The sequence below is a fragment of the Micrasema longulum genome, unplaced genomic scaffold, assembly GCF_059751315.1.
Source record: "Micrasema longulum isolate JH-2025_06_02 unplaced genomic scaffold, ASM5975131v1 h1tg003422l, whole genome shotgun sequence".
NCBI lineage: Eukaryota > Metazoa > Arthropoda > Insecta > Trichoptera > Brachycentridae > Micrasema > Micrasema longulum.
The window spans coordinates 13997-33281 of record NW_028280486.1 but is presented as its reverse complement, the minus strand read 5'-3'; the positions used below and the strand labels follow the sequence as shown (position 1 = coordinate 33281).

Below are 19285 nucleotides of genomic sequence, written 5' to 3'. Positions count from 1 at the left end.
TTCTGTTTAGGTAGGCATTTTGCCTTCGTACAACCATAGATTCAACCAACGTAGCTTATCTGTTGCCGCCACAAAATTGGCCGCAAATTCTTCGTCCACTACTCCGTTTTGTTGCTGCACCTGCGCGATATGCTCGCGTATGCGCGCACGATTTACCACTGCTTCGAGCGCGGGGTGTAGGTGCGCCTCATGATGCTGCGCATGCACTAAGGTTTGTAGCATATGCGCTGCCTCTTTTTTGCCATGCGCCTTGCGATAACCCATGTCTTTATTAGGCTTTAGCGCTACTTTGTCAGGGACTACCCCTGCTATGGCACGGCGATGTAAATACCGCCCCGACACTCCCGAGGGCACTGCCCCAAACTTCTCAATACTGGGTGTAGAAAGATACTGCTGAATCAAGCGTGCATCCAGCAGAGGCCATTGATACGCCAAGCCATACGCCGCTGCCATCACCGTGCACGGCTCTAGGCGCGAGGCAATGTGCATACGCACCAAATGATGATGAATAATCTCACCATTACAACGGCGATACTCTGCGGCCATCGACTCGACATGTTCAATATAGACCGCTTGCATGGCCTCTATTTTTTCGCTGTGCAGCCACGTCAATACGCTGCTTGCTTCTACAGTTTGCAATACCGGCAATAAACCTGGAGCCTTTGTAGTACGGCGCACCTGCCGCACAAATTTTGCTAGGCGCAGCCAGCGAAATACGCGGCTTTTACCCAAAAAGCCCAAGGCCTTGGGTGGCGCGTCTGACATATAGCACGCAAGTGTACGATAGGCTTTTGCATCGCACAGTTCATATAGCAACTGCCCACCATCGCTAGTGACCATTTCATCGCCGCCAAAACCAGAAAATAAACTATGTGCACCACGCAATTGCGCTTCTTTATAAAAATGCGTCATGCCTGCTGCGTCGATATGCTCTTGCGGAAACCCTAAAATATCCAGCGCCGCCTCAATATCAGCATCGTTATACCAATCTGCTGCACGCGCCGTAAAAATAGTGTTGTGGATCACCCCGCTGGTTTGGCTAGTTTGCAAAATATACTCTGGCTCTAAATCAAACAAAGCCTCGCCAATGGCATACAAACGCTCGCTTGGCTCACCCAAAAAACGCGCCAGATAAGCCACTAGGGTTGAAGAATCAACACCTCCGCTCGCCTCCACTGCCATCGGCGCATTGGCATCTATACGGCAACGAATGGCCTCTTCTAACACACCACGATAGCCCTCTACCCAACGTGCATCTGGCTCGGTTGCCCATGGCGCATCGTCCTGCCAATGGTGATAACGCCGCAGTTGCGGCGCGCTACCCGCCTCTATAAAAAGACAGTGCGCGGGCGCAAGCTTTTGAATCTCGATATAACCCGTGCCCAACGATGCCGGCATGCCAGCAAAATAGTGCGCCACCCAATCCAGATCAATATTTAATGGGTACGCAGTTTTCTTTTTAAGTTGAGCCACACTAAAGCCATACTCTACTTGCCCCTGATCTTGCCTATAAAATAGAGGCTTGACCCCTAAACGGTCGCGTACAAGAAATACCTGCCGCTGATGAGGGTCAACAATGGCAAAAGCAAAATCGCCTTCTATATGTTCAGGCATTTGCACCCCATAGCGCTGCCAAGCAGCAACTAAAAGCGCCTGCATATTGTGCGTGGTCGCAGATATGCCTAGCTCTGCTGCCAGTACTCCAGCATTATGAATCTGAGAATACGGAGCGATTTCAATCAATAAGCCACCATTCATCCATGCACCTTAAATCAATTTTTAGTGTATACGTTTGTGCGCTAGCACAATTTAGCATGCGCAGGTGCACACTTGAGAAACCACTCTATGGAAATATCTATGTTTACTTGGATAAGTGGCTATGTTTACCTGCATAAGTGGTATTTATGTTTAAATATCATGTTGACCCAATGTGTAATTAACAGATAGAATAAACCTGCAATCCATCGTAAACGTGTAGATGGCTATTTATTATTTTACTATTTTCTTAATCTGGAAAAATCCATGACCCACGCCAAAAAGATGTATGCCTCCCCTATTCTCGTAAAGCTTGCTGATGTGGTTGACACCCACCAAACCGCCAGCAAAACCAATACAACGGCCATAGAAAGCGTCCTTGCGCCTCGCGGCGCTTTGACCATTACCCGCCCAAGCTAAGTAATTTTTAGGCATTGCAAAAATGGCTGCCTTTGGTAGCCATTTTTTGTTGTGTATCTTTATAGTTTTTGTAGTAATCACTACTGCTCTGCTCCATGGATAGCGCCCCTTCTTCAGCGAATATTTCTCCGGCAGAACAGCGTGCTGCTTTTATTGAAAAGTTGCGCCAAAAAATGTCGCCAGCAACCTTGTATGCAGCACTAATTAAAGGTGGCTGGAGTGATGGCGAAGCACGCAAGGCTTTGTATCAAGTGCTCCCCCCGCATGTGCCGACCAGTGCTGAGCTACCACCAGCCATCGTGCCTTTGGCCACGTTTACAGATCAACCTTCACGCATCACGCTCAGCGATAAAACGGTGGATGTGTTAAGTGTGATGCAACATCCTCGCGTGATTGTATTTGGACACTTTCTCTCAGCTGACGAATGCACAGCGCTGATTGAACAAGCACGGCCAAGCCTGCAAGCATCTGAGGTGGTTGATGAATTAACCGGCGGTGGTGAATCCCATTCTGGGCGCAGCAGCAAAGGAACCATTCTGCCGCGCCATAGCAGTTCGCTGGTACAAGCCATTGAAGCACGCATTGCCGAGCTATTGCAGTGGCCTGTGAATAGTGGCGAAGAGTTGCATGTATTGTGCTACCAAACAGGGGCGCAGTATGTGCCGCATTTTGATTACTTTGTGCCCCATGCCAACGACGCACCCGCACTGTTGACCAATGGCGGACAACGGGTGGCTACTTTTATTATTTATTTACAAACGCCTGAAAAAGGTGGCGCAACCGATTTCCCCGATGCAGGCTTTGCAGTTTTACCCATTGCAGGAAACGCGGTATTTTTTAGCTACGATAAACCCCATGCAGACACCAAAACCCGCCATGCTGGCAAACCGGTGATTGCTGGAGAAAAATGGATTGTCACCAAATGGCTGCGCGAGCGCGAAGTACACTAGCCTAATTTTGGCTATTGCTGAAAGCCCTGCATAATTTTATTGCGCGCATTGGCTGCTGCGGTTCGCACACGGATGTCTTCGGCATCTTGTGGAAAGCGCGCACGCCACTGCGCCCGCCCGTGCTGAATGGCCTTAATTTGCACCTCAACATTGTTTTGATCGAGCAAAACACCAAAAATTTTACCGTCATGCAGAGCAGGCAATCCACGCAATACGCTATCCAGCAAAATATCCCCTAACTCAGTTTTATAATGCACCGACTCCCAGTACCAACGCATCAAATTGGGCGCGCCTAAGGCTGGCATCGGCTCTTCAGTAAATACGTTATAGCCCGAAAAATTCCATAGTGGGAAAGGCTTTTTCCCCACCGTAATTGCAAGCGCAGCATTGCGTTGCACGAGCATGCGTAGCCACTCGGCATACAGCGGCTCGCCAAGCTGCAAAAAAGCTTTTTCGTTATTCCATGCATGTGCGGGGGGAATGACTATACGCAGATCAATATGGTGCTGATGGGCAAAGCGCAGTATATCGCTATACCACTCTATCGGGCGTGGCTCGAGGCGCGGCGCTTGCGAAAATAAAAAAAGCGCTTCCAGCTCACCCGAAAAACTACGCACTCCATTCTTTTGGGCAAGCTCTGCTGGATAAGAGCGCGTATCTTTTTGCCCATTTTCAAGCACAGCAGTATCCCAGCCCCTTTTGCGCTGCGCCAGCAGCGTTTTAAATGATGCTTTGCTGTAAAACAAAAGCAGTTCACCTTGATGCTGCGCAGACTCCCACCAACTGGGGTTTTCATAATATTTGAGCGCATTCACCATATCTTTATCGTAGGCATCTTCAATTTGCGCCTGACGGACAAATTGAAAGTAATCGAGCTGCAACACCACTTGCTTGAGTGGGCGCTGCGCTTGTGCATATTGCAGCAGCCGATATGCCTCAAAAAGGCCGCCCATGGGAATGCCTGCGTTATATACCGGCTGTGCCGACCAACCGGCATGCTCTGGGTTTAAACCGTATTCAGCACGCGAACTGCCTAATATCAGCGACTGCGGTCGCACACGTTGAATCTGGCTAATCTTCATTGGCCGTTCGACTAAAAATGGCTTATGGGTATTGATGCCTGACCGCAATGGCGACCCTAACGCTCCTGTTGGGTCTACCACTTTGTTGAGCACGGCCACCATGCCCAGCAACAACAAAGCAAAGCCTGCAAACCACGCTAAATATCGAGAGTGTACTGAGCGCATACGTTAGAACTGAAAATAAACAAAAGCATGAGTTTGAAAAATACCTAAAATACCAAACACAAATAACACAGCAATAAAAAAAGCCCAAGGGATCGTGGGTCTCCATTCCAGCCGAGAGGGAAGAATACCTTTTTGTGTGGGCAGGCCCTGTGCATCTAGCCAGTATCGCCGCAGAAGTTGCTGCGTATTGGGGAGTAGCACCGTAATTACCGTTGACAACACTAAAAAACTCAGTTGCTCAAGCCCGCTCCAATAAGTTAGCGCCGTAAATTTTACGCCCACACGCTGCAAAAAATCACCCACGCCGAAAGCATGGTTGAGAAGCCCTAGATACGATTCAGGCAAGGCGACACCATTGATGCCGAACATGCCGCGCCACAAGCATTTAACGCCTTCTATACTCGGCACTGCAAATGCAATTCCGGCGATGGTGAAGCCGCTTTGCGTCAGCAACCATCCCCAAAATAGAGCCAGTGGCTTAGGCAATATTGCAGACTTGCCTTTGCGCCAACGTTGCCACAGACGATTAGCAATAACAAATACCCCCGATAATCCCCCCCACAGTAAAAACGTCCAGTTTGCGCCATGCCAGAAACCGCTCAGCAACATCACTAAACCAATGAGCGCTAAGTGCCATGCAATATGGCGATATTTTCGGCTGAGTGGCTTATACACATAGTCGTTAAAAAAACGCATCAGTGTCATATGCCAGCGCTGCCAAAACAACACACTTGAAGTGGCTTTAAATGGCGAATTAAAATTGACTGCCAGCCCAATACCAAGCATGCGCGCCAAGCCAATGGCCATGTCTGTATAGCCCGAAAAATCAAAATACACGCGAAAAATACCGGCTACCGCCGCACCCCATGCTTCCAGTGCTGTGAACTCAGTACCCTGTACTTGCGCCGCTACTGCAACCGGCGCTGAATACAAGGCGGCCGTATCGCCCAGCACCACCTTCTTAAACAGGCCAATAGCAAATATAACAAAGCCTATCGTGAGATGCTCCATCCGCAAACGATAAATTTGTGGATTCTTAAATTGTGGCACCAACTCACGATGTTGAACAATAGGCCCAGCCAATAAATGCGGGAAAAAAGTCACAAACAACACATAGCTTAAAAAATTGCTCGGCTGATCTTTGCCTTTATACACATCAACAAGATAGCTGATTTGCTCAAAGGTAAAAAAAGAAATCGCTAAGGGTAAAACAATTTTGTTGAGCGTGAAATTCGCATCTGCAAAACCGTTTAAATTATCTACAAAAAAATTAGCGTACTTAAAATAAGCAAGTAAGAGCACATTGCTCACTATTCCAAAAGTAAGCACGCGCTTACGCCAGCGCTGGGTTTTGGATGAGCTAATCCTTTGCGGGGCAAGCAACCACCCTATCCAAAAATTAAAAAGTATTGAAACCCCAATTAGCCATAAATACGCGGGATTCCACCAGCCATAAAAAAAGAATGAGGCTAAAACCAACCACCCTCTGGCCAGTCGATCACGCCCATTAACGCCCAGCCAATGAAAGCCTAGCAGCACAATTGGCAAGAAAACAAAAATGAAAATATAGCTGTTAAAAAGCATGGTTTAATAAAAATAGAACCAAAATTGTGTGCCGATAAAATTAAACAATATTCACATCTACTACTTTAAAAAACATCATAGGTCATACAAAAAAACAGGTGCGAGCCGTCATCACGCACTACTGCTCACTCTCTAAAAGCCTCATGTCTTCTATGTTTAGCCTGTTGTGGCAATACCCGGTTCACCAAACGATAACGGCGAATCATTGGCAGCAGCTCATCGGTTTTTCCTTCCAATACATCTAAATAGATGCGCTTTAATACTGGAGAAGTATGTTCTCGCATTGCAACTTCATGGCGCAGTAATAATTGCTGAAGTTGTTCAAAAATAAGAGCGCGCTGTGCTCTATCCAGATCGGCTGCCGCCGCCGCCAAAAGGCGGTACACATAATGGTTAAAGCAATCACTATAAATATCAAAATCAGGAAACACCGCCCTAAACGGAGAGTGGTTCACAATGTCTGCAATTCCATCCGTCAACGCAGCAATACTTCGCATAAAAATAGGCGAGGCAACCGGCATTTGCGCCTGCGAGGCTTGCCCAGCACTCCCGCGCCAGAGATAGCTATACACCACATCTCTGGTGCATGCAACGACTGGAGATTGCACCAAAAAAGCAAGCAATACCAGCATATCATCTGTGATAATACCTTCTGGCGCACGGATGTTATGTTCTAAAAGAAAAGCACGGCGAAAAGCCTTACCGTGCATGTAAAAATTCCCTAAAAAATCTTCATTTCCCACTACAGATTGCGCGGCATGTTCGGCGTAATCATGCTCTATGGTGCAAATCCCAGTCTCTTCATAAAAACGAGTAATATTTGCAAAGACTGCATCTGCCTCTGCACCCGCAGCTCGCGCAAATACCTCTATCGCTCGCGCCGATAACCAATCATCGCCATCTAAAAACGCAAACCAATCGCCAGTAGCGTTTTCAAGCAGCACATTACGCACAGCACTAGAACCCTTATTTTTTTGATGAATAATATGAATATTTGCACTGGGATACATACGTTTTAAATTTTCTAGTACATCGCCAGTATTGTCAGTTGATCCATCATTAACAATCAAAATTTCATGTGCTGGCAATGTCTGGTTAACAGCTGATAATACCGCTGTCTCAATATATTGCGCACTGTTATAGGCGGAAATAGCAACTGTTAATTTCATAAATACTGGCGCTCTATTACTTTATTTACAAAGGATAATTATGTAAAAACTCATCTGCTTTTTCTCGCAGAAATAATGAGCTGAAGATGCGTCAGAACCTCATCTTCACGATTAGCAACAGCATTGAGCATTCATCCCACCCGCTTGATAATCAGAGAATGACCATTCTTTATAGGTTTTCGCCAGACGTTCAAAGTCTTCAAGGCTATGCACTTCCGCAGGTTTTAAGCCAGTTATAAGAGTTAGTCCAGAAGGCGATGTCTTGATCGTAAAGATAGACAAGTCAGGGCGCACTGCCTTTAGAAAAGGAACAATTTTCCAGACATCTCCAGCGTAAAAACCTGTACGCCGAGGATGTGTCGCCATGACCGCATCGAGCGGATAAGTATCATGAATAACAATTACTGATGTCTCACTGCAATACCGCTCAATATTCCAAAAATCTCGCACCACTTGGCTAAACTCATGCAGTCCATCAATAAATGCAAAATCAATGCCCTCTCGAAGATCTTTGGTTGATTGCGGTGAACGAAAATAGGCATCGCTCTCCATTTTGACTAACTTATATGGAACGTAGCATTCGTGACTTATATTCGCATTAGGGTCAATCGCTACCGCACATGTTTGCCCAAAGGCACGCGATAGCGATTCTCCCTTAAACACTCCAATTTCCACATACAGCTTTGGCCTAAGCCAAGTGTGTAGGCGTGCAAGCCATGAAAAATAATCATCCCCCGCGAGCACATGCTTAATTAGCCCTCTGCGCGTGGCAGAAGCGATTGAATCCAGCGGATGATCCCAAACATGGGCGCAGGGAAATATCCGCAATGATTCTTTGTATTCAACCATTGCTTCTTCAATAAAACCCATAATCTCCGCCGCCTCAGCAAGTGCCGTATGATATTGTGCCTTGCGTGGCGGTGACATTTTTTGCGGGACATCTAGCGCTGTTGCTGCCTTTAAGAGATAAGTCAGTTCGGCATTCTCTGGCATACGCGTATTAAAGCGTGAGGCAATATTAATCACTTCTGCAAAGCGGTTTTCAATTGATAAGTGACGCAAAAATCTTAATAGCGCCCGTATTGTTTCTTGCGATTGAGAGAGAGCAACTAAATCGCCTTGCAATGTTTGTTGCACGGCAGGCTGGCACTGATAATGTGTAAGTTCGAGTAAGCGTGTCATGCCTGCATATGGCTTTTTTGCAAGAGCATTGAATCTGCTTGGCTATGACTAAACCAAGCCAGATCATCTTCACTAGGAGCGCGGTTGGTATGCGCGTGCAGAACTTCTAATTGGGTGTATCGCGCTAAAGCCACCACGCCATCGGTAAAAAATCGGTAACAATCCACAGGAAAGCGATGCTCAGAAAATCCGTTTGGCACAATCACACACAGCAAGCCATCCTTTTTGAGCACACGCACCATCTCGCTCATCGTTATCCAAAAAAATTCGATATGCTCGAATGCCTGTCCCGAGATCACAATATCGTAACTTTCTGTTGCAATTTGACTCCAGTCATAAGGATTTTTAAGCACAATATTTACATTAGGCCCTGCCTCCATATCCAGCCCTGTATACGCATAGCGCTTAAGATCAAAGAGACGATGATAAGAGCCATTAACATCGTAGCTCCCCACATCCAGCACACGCATTTTATCCGTGCAATCTTTCTGTTTAGTCGCAAAATTATCAATGAACCACTGCATGCGAAGTAATGATGACTGGTGCACAAATTTTCCTATCGACTACCGTGTAATTGAGAAGATATGTATCGGAGTTCTTTGCTCGATACTGCCAAATGTTTTTCAATGCTTTCAGGTGTCAGCAACACTCCAAAATCAGAAATATCATTGTCTGTTGAATGCATATTAAATATTTTCTCTAACATACGATCACCTAAAGCCGCCCTAAAGTGCGAAGACTCAAAATACCATCTCATCATGGTTTTTGTATCCCCAGCTTGAGGCACAGGCTCAGTAGTAAATTGGTTATAGCCAGAAAAGTCCCACAAAGGATAAGCTGGTAATTTATTTACTCTGGCCACCTCATCGTTACTACGCACCAGCTCGCGTTGCCATTGCCAATATAACGGCAATAAGCCAATTTGTTTTAAAGATTGTAAATTCTCTGCATGTACAGGCGTAATTGTCATATACATTTTAATGTGATGTTGGTGCGCAAAATTCAATAATTGCTTTAAGGTCTTTAGTGCCTTTTGGTCAACTGCTGGAAGATTTTGTTTTCCTAATACAGCGGCTGCCTCGTTATCAGGCTTTAATTTGATGTATGCGTTCATCTGGTCAAACCCTATACGCTGGCCAACCTGCTGAATCTCTCGCGCATATATCGTATCGTTGTATTGCCCGTTAGCATGATAGGTCAGCGCTCTATAAGTAAGTGCCCCAAAAAAATTCCATGGGGTAGACAAGCGGACTACAGGTAGAGTATTGGTATCTAATATAGGTTGTTGCATTAGCATTGATAACATCGAAATCTTAGTCGCTTCCAAAGAACAATATGCTTTAACAAAACCCATAAGGCGAAAAAAATAATTGCGCTTTCCGCGTGTATCTACTGCCAACAAATCCTCATCAAGCGCCATATTTTCAGCCACTAAAGCTCCAGGAAAATGTACAAATTGACCAAAATCCAATTGCAACAAAATCGTATCTAATGCCTGTATGGATTGAGCATGTTGTAACAGGCGATAGGCTTCCTCAATATTTCCCCCTTGTAGGCCTGCATTAAAAGCATGTAGTCCATGCCATGCCTTCGATGCGGGATTGAACCCAAACTCCGCCCTTGAAGTACCTAAAATTAAAGCATTTGCTTGCACTTTTCCTAAACGAATTGCTTTTACTAATCGAGAATTAAGATAAGGTTTCTGCGCATTAATACCCACAAAGACTGGCGCTTGATGCAGCCCGTAAGGGTCTATCATCCGATTAAAAGTAACTACTACGGCCAAAAAAACGACAGTCATGGCAAAAAAATAATAAGCATATCTTCGAAAAAAATTAACGCGAGCGTATTGAATGGCCATTAGAATTGAAAATAAATAAATGCACGCACAGATGAAAGACTCAATACACTAATCGAAAAAAGTAAAGCGCTATATAAAGCCCACCCCGGAGTTACTCTCCACTGCCACCGTGACTGACTGGCAACATATGCTTTTTTACCCTTTGCATCTAGCCAATAACGACGCATTAATTGCTGTGTATTAGGAGCCATGGTCACAATGCAAATCAATAAGAGCAATAATGCAAGATGCCACTTGCCCCAATATAAAGGGAGGCTATGGAACTGTAGTTCAATAGCACGAAGAGCATTGCCCATCCCCCAATTATTGAGCGTCGTATAGAGTGCATTACTGGGAATGACTATGCCGTTTAGCCCAAGCATCGCCTTCCACAGATGCAACATACTGCTCACGGAAGAAGCTGCAAATGCTGCACTCGCAAAAACAAATGCTAATTGCGTTCCCGTCCAACCCAAAAATACATTCAGTTTAGAATTAATTTCCCCTTTTTTACACCTTTAAATTTCCGCCATATGCGGTTTACAACCACAAACAAACCATTTGCAAAACCCCATGCTACAAATGTCCAACTTGCACCGTGCCACAATCCACTGAGCAGCATCACCAACATAATTAATGTCATATGCCAAGTGCTGGCCTTATAACGCCGAACTAAAGGAGAAAATACATGGTCGCTAAAAAAACGCATTAAAGTGATATGCCAACGCTGCCAAAATTCAATCATAGAGCTGGCTTTAAAGGGTGAGGCAAAATTAATCGAAAGCCCTAAGCCAAACATCCGAGCCAAGCCAATGCCCATATCTGTATACCCTGAAAAATCAAAATACACTTGGATGACGAAGAACATAGCGCCCATCCATGCCTCAATAAATGTTACGGCAACTCCACCATGTCCGGCTGCTTCTGCCGCAACAAATAAAGGACGTGCAAACATCTCTGCGCTATCGGCTAAAATTACTTTCTTAAATAATCCGATAGAAAAAATTGCAAGCCCCACCATGACATGATGTTGCTTTAGCCCAAATACGCGCTTGTCTTCAAACTGCGGGAGTAGCTCTCGATGCTGAACAATAGGCCCTGCGAGTAAATGCGGAAAAAATGTTACAAACACGGCATAGCGTAAAAAATCTCGAACTCGATCTTTGCCTTTGTAAATATCAACCAGATAACTAATTTGCTCAAAGGTGAAAAATGAAATTGCCAATGGCAAAATGATTTTTTTGAGCGTAAACGATGTATCGGCCACTGCATTAAAATTATCAACAAAAAAATGGGCGTACTTAAAATAGCCCAATAGTATTAAATTGGCGGTGATAGCTAAAGTTAGTATTTTTCGGCGATGTGGGGCAAATTTTGCAAAGCTTGGCTTATTAACTTGCAGTGTTAAACCTGCCAAGTAGTTAAACAGCATAGAGGCAATAATTAGCCATAAATATGCTGGATTCCACCACCCATAAAAAAATAAAGAGGCCAGTACTAACCAAGCCATTGCCAAACGATAGCGCTTCTGTATTCCAAGTAAATGGTAGCCCAGTAACACAATGGGCAAAAAAGCAAAAATAAAAATATAGCTATTAAATAGCATGTTTTCCGTGATTGGTTTTGGTTATTTATGGATATGAAATCAAGCGACTTTAAGAGGCAAGTATTTCGGCATCTCTGCGTTCTCGTTTTTGCATTTTCTGAGGAACGACTTGCGTGAGCAAGTAATACTGGCGAATTTTTGTGGCTGCTTTTTCAAACTGCCCTGCAAAAATGAGTTGATGTATTTCTGCCACAGCGGCAAATGTATTTACTTTGATAATTGCTTGATACGGCGCTAAAAAAAATTGTATCCATTGCCACGGAAAATCCGCCCCAGACACTACATGCAGCATCCGCACCATAGACCCTATAAAAAGCTTGCCAAAAATATAATCGTATAAACCACTGTGGGGAAATTTTTGAGCCAGTCCTTCTACTACTAAGGTATTGATGCAGGGAGCCATAAACCCTAAGCATTTTTCTGCCATCTTTTCAGGCAGCTCTTTATACATTTGATCCGACAATGAAGGCGGCGCTGTAGCCGCACGCATGAGATAGTTGTATGTAACGCATGGCGTAGTGGCAACGGCAGTTAAATGCACATTTACCGCAAAAGAAAACGCAATATCCTCAAAACTGAGCCCTGGAATGAATCGCAAGTGATGCTCTTCTAAAAATTGTTTTCTATACGCTCTGCCAGTGATATACATATAGTGCGCAATCCATCGCGTTTGAGCGTTTTTATCATCATCGCGCTTATCTACCAAAAGACAGCTATTCTCTTCAAACAATGCTGTAGCCCTAGTTTTTTTAGTCTCCTCCTCGTAGTTTTGCAGGCTAGAAATCACCACATCAATAGAAGCACTAATACGTTCGGCAAACAACTCCAGCGTGTTTGCTTCTAGCCAGTCATCTCCATCTAAAAAAACAATCCAGTCACCATTGGCATGATCCATGGCCACATTACGCGCAACGCTGACCCCTGCATTTTCTTGCCTGTAGAGCGCCAACTTTATTTGTCCCTGATTTTGAGCAATCCATTGCTCTATTGCTGTTGCTGTGGCATCAGTTGAGCCATCATCCACCACAATGATTTCATACGCTGCAAAGGTCTGCGCTAACACCGAGCAAAGCGCTTTTTTTATATAGGTCTCTACGTTGTAAGCAGGGATAATAATGCTAAATTTTATAGCTTGCTGGCTAATCATTATGTTGTTTTTAACCCTTAAATTTTTTCTCATGACTGCCCTTATAGCCAGAACTGCCATGCTTAGTAGAGAAAGATAGCGCCTAGATGTTTGCATGTATAGCGTTTTCAAAGAGTGCTTTTTATAAAACTCCGCATCATTGCTGCATTGGTATATATTGGCTTGGATTTAGGCGATAATTCGCAAAGATATACCTCGCCTGCCACTTTGCTCAAACTCTTATGAATAGCACTCAAAATTTAGACATCACCCAGCTTTTTAGTCGTAATCCAGATTTAATATCCGCCGATATGGACGGCGAAACCGTGATGATGAGCATTGAGCGTGGCGAGTATTTTGGGCTCAGCGGTGTTGGCGGACGAGTGTGGGAGCTTTTAGAAAAGCCCAATAGTATTGAACAAATGACCAAAATTATCTGCGAAGAGTTTGAAGTAAACAGTGAAACCTGCCAAAAAGATGTGATCGTCTTTTTACAGCAGCTATTAAATGACAAGCTCATCGCTACTGTCTGATTCTCTTGATGCGACAAAAGAGCGCCTCTTAGCAGTGCCCACCATTCTTTTTCGCAAAGCGCTCAGTTTTTGGCGACTGCCATTATTTAGTAAGCTTTGGATCGTCCCGATCTGGCTGCTCCTTGGGGTGAGCAAAGCGATTATCTTCTTTGTTTCGTTCCAGCGCTTTGCCCCGTTTCTTGGCACACGCGTGGGCATTGCGCCTTGGGTTCCATTGGCGAACGCAGCACAGTGCGAGCGGGCGCTTTTGATCGGCAAAACAGTACGCGTGGTTGCAAAATATACACCTTGGGATTCTAACTGCTTCCCACAAGCGATTACCGCACGGCTATTGCTTGGCTGGTATCGTATTCCATACGCGGTTTATTTTGGCTTGGCACGCGCCCTAGAAAAAAAAGGACATAACCCTATTTCTGCACATGCTTGGGTTGCGGTGGACTGTATTGCAGTAACTGGTGGCGATAGCTTTGAGGCCTTCACTACGGTAGGGATGTTTGTTCACCCAACGCTTGCTCCACCTAAACCATGACCGCCATTGCCGCTTTTTTGCGGCTGCTTAGCAATGCGCCGCGCTCTCAGGTGATTCTGCTTGCAGTGTTGATGATTGTGGGGAGCTTTACCGAAAGTTTTGGATTACTGCTATTGGTACCTCTTTTGGAGTTATTAAGCGGCACGCACAGCACGCATCCAATGATTCAGCGCTCTTTGTCTGGGCTTAACTCGCTGGGAATATCCCAGAGCACAGAAGGCTTACTCCTTTGTTTTCTCGTCTTAGTCACGATCCGATGTGTAGTGAGTTATGCCAAAATGCAATTGGGGGCAGTTCTACAAAATAGCTTAATTGATGCCCTGCGCCTACGCTGCTTTGACGCTCTGCTGCGTGTGGAGTGGCACTGGTTTTTAAATACCCGAAAATCTGATCATGCCACCTTGCTACTCACCGATGTAAGCCGCGTTGGCGCTGGTCTTCAAATTGGCTTAGCACTCGCCACCACCATTGTTACACTAATTGCCTACCTGCTGGCCTCCTTTGCACTCTCTTGGCGCTTGACGGCAGTTGCCCTTGGGGCTGGAGTGCTGATATTTTTTTGGCTATCGGGGCAACGTCGTACCGCTAAAGTCATGGGTTCGGACTTAAGCACGGCCAATCGCTTTTTACACAATTCCATGCAAGAGAGCCTTGCAGGCATTAAGCTTGCTAAAATTTTAGGTGTTGAACGCCGTCATTACCAGAAATTCTCTGAAGTTACCGACAATTTGCGCATTCAGCAGTTGCGCTTCTCGCGCAGCCTCGGGCTTTCACAAGCATGGTATCAGCTCGGGGCGGCTGTTTTACTCACCGCTTATCTTTATGCCGGCTTGCGCATTTGGCATACGCCCACGCCCGTACTTTTAACTTTGGTGTTTATTTTTAGTCGTATTGCACCTTTGTTTATGTCGCTGCACCAAAGTATTCACCAATGGCTATATGCCATGCCTGCCTTTGAAGAGGTAGAGCATTTGCTCTCAGAATGTGCGGCCTCAGCCGAACCACCGCCTTTGAGTCGCGCAGAATGGCCGATACAGGAGGCGATTTATTTAGATGCGGTGAGCGTGCGTTATAGCAGTCGCGAGCAAATTGCACTGGACCAAATAACTCTGCGCTTTCCGGCACGCACCACCACCGCAATCATGGGACATTCTGGGGCAGGAAAAAGCACGCTGGCCGATGTTTTAATTGGCCTACTTCCCCCCACCTCAGGCACACTCACTATTGATGGCCTAGCCATTGAAGGCTCTGAGCGCCATGCTTGGCGCGAGCATGTGGCCTATGTTCCGCAAGAGGTTTTTCTTTTTCATGACACGATTCGCGCTAATCTGTTGTGGGGCATGGCGAATGCCGATGAGGCCGCATTAACTTTAGCGCTGCAACGCGCCGCTGCGGATTTTGTATTTACCTTGCCGCAAGGGCTAGAAACGGTGGTTGGCGATGGTGGAGTGCGGCTCTCTGGCGGTGAACGTCAGCGTATTGCGCTCGCGCGTGCGCTCTTGCGCAAACCAAGCCTGCTGATCTTGGATGAAGCCACCAGCGCCCTAGACATTGAAAACGAAGCACGTATTCGGCAAGCCATAGAGCAATTACACGGCGATCTTACCGTAGTGATTATTGGGCATCGCTTGCCTACTCTAGAGCACGCCGACCAAGTGATTGTGATGGAAGCAGGTCGTGTGATTGCACAAGGTAGCTGGGATCAAATTCGTCAGCAGCAAGCCAAAAAATAGCTATAGGAAAGCGATTAATTCACGCGCTAAATCAAGCGGCTGATCAAAGTGCAGCATATGCCCAGCACCGGTTAACACCAGTTCTTGCTTATGCTCAAAACTGCTACGACGGCGTGTGCGCTCATCCAAGCTAATGGTTTTTAAAAAAGGCGAGCGCTCGCCATCAATAAACAAAGTAGTAGCCGTAATTTGCTGCCAAATGGCCATGTTTTCATCGGCATGATAGAGCACCGGCATGTCTAGCCTATGCTTGGGATCGGCTAACAGCCCTATCCGTCCTTGTGTATCAGCATGCCCCCAACACTGGGCGACAAACAAGGCTTTTTCATCACTGAGTTGTCTGTGCATAATTTGAATGCGCTGGGCAAGCTCAGTAAAGCTAGCATGGCTTTTTTCGCGTGGTGGCGCTTTAAGTTGGTCGAGCCAGTTGGCATATCGCTTCGGCAACATACTGGCGGGCATGAGTGGCAAGCCTAGGCCGTCCAGCAAGGCCAGCTTTGCCACGCGCTGCGGCCGTAAACCTGCATAGGTAGCCGCTACATGCGCGCCCATGCTGTGCCCAACCAGATTAATGGCTAGATTGGCAGGGACTAATTCATCCACCAAGGCATCAAGATCAGCAATGTAGTCTTGCACCCAATAGCCATCTGCTGCCCACTCGCTGTAGCCATAGCCGCGCTGATCTGGTGCAATAACATGAAAATGCTCAGCGAGCTGTTCTGCCACTGGCGTAAATGTTTCTGAGGTATCCAACCAGCCATGCAGATAAATCAGTAACGGCTTTGAGTCATCACCCCAATGACGCAAGTGAAAGCGCAAATTGCGTAGACGCAAATAAGATGAACGAGAAGGCACAATAATCCCAATGATGAGAATCAATAAACAAAAACTATATACCGGTTTTCACCGGTATGATGATGTTTTTTAAAGAGACTCTATTTTAATTCACTAGACGATTTATTCAGCAAACGCCGAGCAATAATGAGCTTTTGAATTTGTTGAGTGCCTTCAAAAATATCTAAAATTTTTGAGTCACGCGCCCATTTCTCCAGCATTTCTAACTCGCTGTAGCCCATGGCTCCGCATAGCTCGACGCACTTGAGTGTCACCTCGTTGCACACCCTTGCGGCTTTGGCTTTGGCAATGGAAGCTTCTTTAGAATTAGGCTGCTTGTTGTCGGCCATCCACGCCGCTCTGAGCGTGAGCAAACGGCCTGCTTCCCAGTCGGCCTCTAGGCGGTCGAGCGTTGCCTCGATATAAGAGGCATTTAGAGGCAAGTTGTCGTAATTGGCAGAGAGATGGCTTTTTAATAATTCCCGCGTGCGATCAAGCGAGGCTTTAGCGCAACCCACCGCCATTGCTGCTACTAAGGGGCGGGTGTTATCAAAGGTTTGCATCACACCAGCAAAGCCTTTTTGGGTATCTACCTCGGGCGAACCCAATAAATTTTGGGCGGGCACACGGCAATTGACAAAATTAATCGCCGCTGTGTCGCTCGATTTAATGCCCAGCTTATGCTCAAGGCGGGTGACCTCCATCCCTGGCGTACCATGCTCTACAACAAATGATTTGACCGCACCGCGCCCTAATGCACGATCTAGTGTTGCCCAGACCACTACGCAACTGGCGCGCTGGCCACTGGTCACAAATATTTTTTCGCCGTTTAAAATGTATTCGTCGCCGTCTTTCACCGCTGTAGTGCGAATGTTGGCCGAGTCTGAGCCAGTGCCTGGTTCAGTGATGGCCATTGCTGCCCACTTGCCTTTAAAGCGTTTGAGTTGCTCTTCGTTAGCCACTGCACCAATCGCTGCATTGCCCAGACCTTGGCCTGGCATGGCAAGCAAAAATCCAACGTCGCCCCAACATAATTCCATTGCGCCCAGTGCAGTAGACATATTGCCGCCGTTTTTAATTTCACCCGGATTGGTATTTACGCCACCACCGGTGGCGCTCGTTGCCCCAGGCGAATCGGGGGAGCCTGCGTTCATGCCATTGAGCAATGCAGCCAGCATATCGAGTTCTTTGGGGTAAGCATGCTCGAGTTTATCGTATTTACGCGACACTGGGCGATAAACATTTTTAGCGACTTGGAAGGCTTGCTCAACCAGCATTTTAAATTTTTTAGGGGTTTCTAAGTTCATGGTATTTATTCCTAGAGGCTGATGGCGTTATGCATCACCGCAAGACAGCGGAGGTCGCGATACCAGCGCTCAACCGGATGCTCTTTGGTAAACCCATGCCCACCTAGCAATTGCACGCCGTCTGTGCCAATCGTCATGGCTTTATCCTGACAAATAACGCGTGCTAAATGCGCCTCACGATGAAACGGCTGGCCAGATTCTGCCAACGCACAGGCACGCCAAACCATCATCCGCATCGCTTCTAACTCAATGGCAATATCGGCCACCATAAAAGCCACCGCTTGCCGATGACTGATGGGTTCGCCAAAAGCTTCCCGCTCATTAACATAGGGAATAACGTAGTCAAGCACGGCCTGGCAAGTACCCACTGCCAGCGCGCAGATGGCTAAATTGCCTAAGTCTAAAAATTCACGGTAATTCACATCGCTGAGTTTATTTTCCTTTAACACGTGCACATTATCTAAATGCAGCGTTGCCGTTTGTGCTGCTTTTAGCCCCATGGCTGGATCTGCGGTCAGTGTTAAACCTTTGCTGCCACCTTCTACAATAAACAAATTGGGCTGGCCATCCAATGTGGCAGAAACAATTAATAGTTCAGCACTGGCCGCCATCAATACCAGCGATTTATTACCATTGAGCAAGTAGCCATCACCCTGCTTTTGCGCTGTTGTTTGCGGCTGCATAGGATTCAGCATGCACTGTGGCTCATTGCAAGCGAGCGCAGCCATAGGCGGATTATCATTTACAAATGCGGGTAAATACTTGGCTTGCTGCGCTGCGCTGCCGTAGCGGGTGAGTACATTGGCCACGCTCACTTGCGAGAAAATAGCCGCACCTAATGAAAAATCGCCATGTCCTAGCTCTTCCAAAGCCAGCATTTGGGTCACCAGTGTTTCTTCTGTTGCCACGCCACCAAAACTCTCCGGCACGGCAAAATACATCAGGCCTAGCTCTTGCGCCTGCGTGAGCAATTTTGCTGGAATGGCATGGTCATGATCGGCATCGTATGCCGTAGGACGAATTTGCTCACGCGCAAAGCGTGCCAAATTGTCTTTGGTCATTTGCTGCTCATCGGTAAGCGTTAAGTCAAACACCCCATCTCTTTTGGGTTTTTCTAAGCGTGCGGCAGTGCCAGTTTGAGGGGCAGATTTAAATTGCCTAGCAGTGAAGGTGGCCAACTGAAATCCAGCTTTCGAGCTTTTATAAAGCAGATTTTCAACCGGTTTTCTGAGCTTGAATTTATCGGCCCAATCGCTAGATGCAAAGCGGGTAATCGCAGAAAGTCCGCGCCCCATTAGCTTACCTATGGCACTTGATTGCATATGTCTCGTCCTAATCGTGTTTTTATTGATTGATCTTTCACCAAAGGTAAAAATCAACACAGTCAATATGGTGACATTATGCAATGTAATGAAGTGACTGCCAAGCCGCTACATCTAAATCATCATTATTTGTAATTTACATTGATCT

The 19285-nt window shown here is 46.3% G+C and overlaps 1 protein-coding gene across 1 annotated transcript; it reads right to left on the bottom strand.

Annotated features, from left to right (window-relative positions):
• Window positions 1-17826: 17826 nt before the first annotated feature.
• LOC148270770 (short-chain specific acyl-CoA dehydrogenase, mitochondrial-like) lies at window positions 17827-18756 on the bottom strand. Its single transcript, XM_088242209.1, has one exon. The coding sequence runs from the start codon at window positions 18754-18756 to the stop codon at window positions 17827-17829; it is 930 nt and encodes a 309-aa protein (XP_088098335.1).
• Window positions 18757-19285: the final 529 nt, after the last annotated feature.

What these genes read in the sequence shown, in the direction of transcription:
- LOC148270770 (XM_088242209.1), bottom strand. Translation starts at nt 18,756, where the DNA reads ATGTATTTTGCCGTGCCGGAGAGTTTTGGTGGCGTGGCAACAGAAGAA.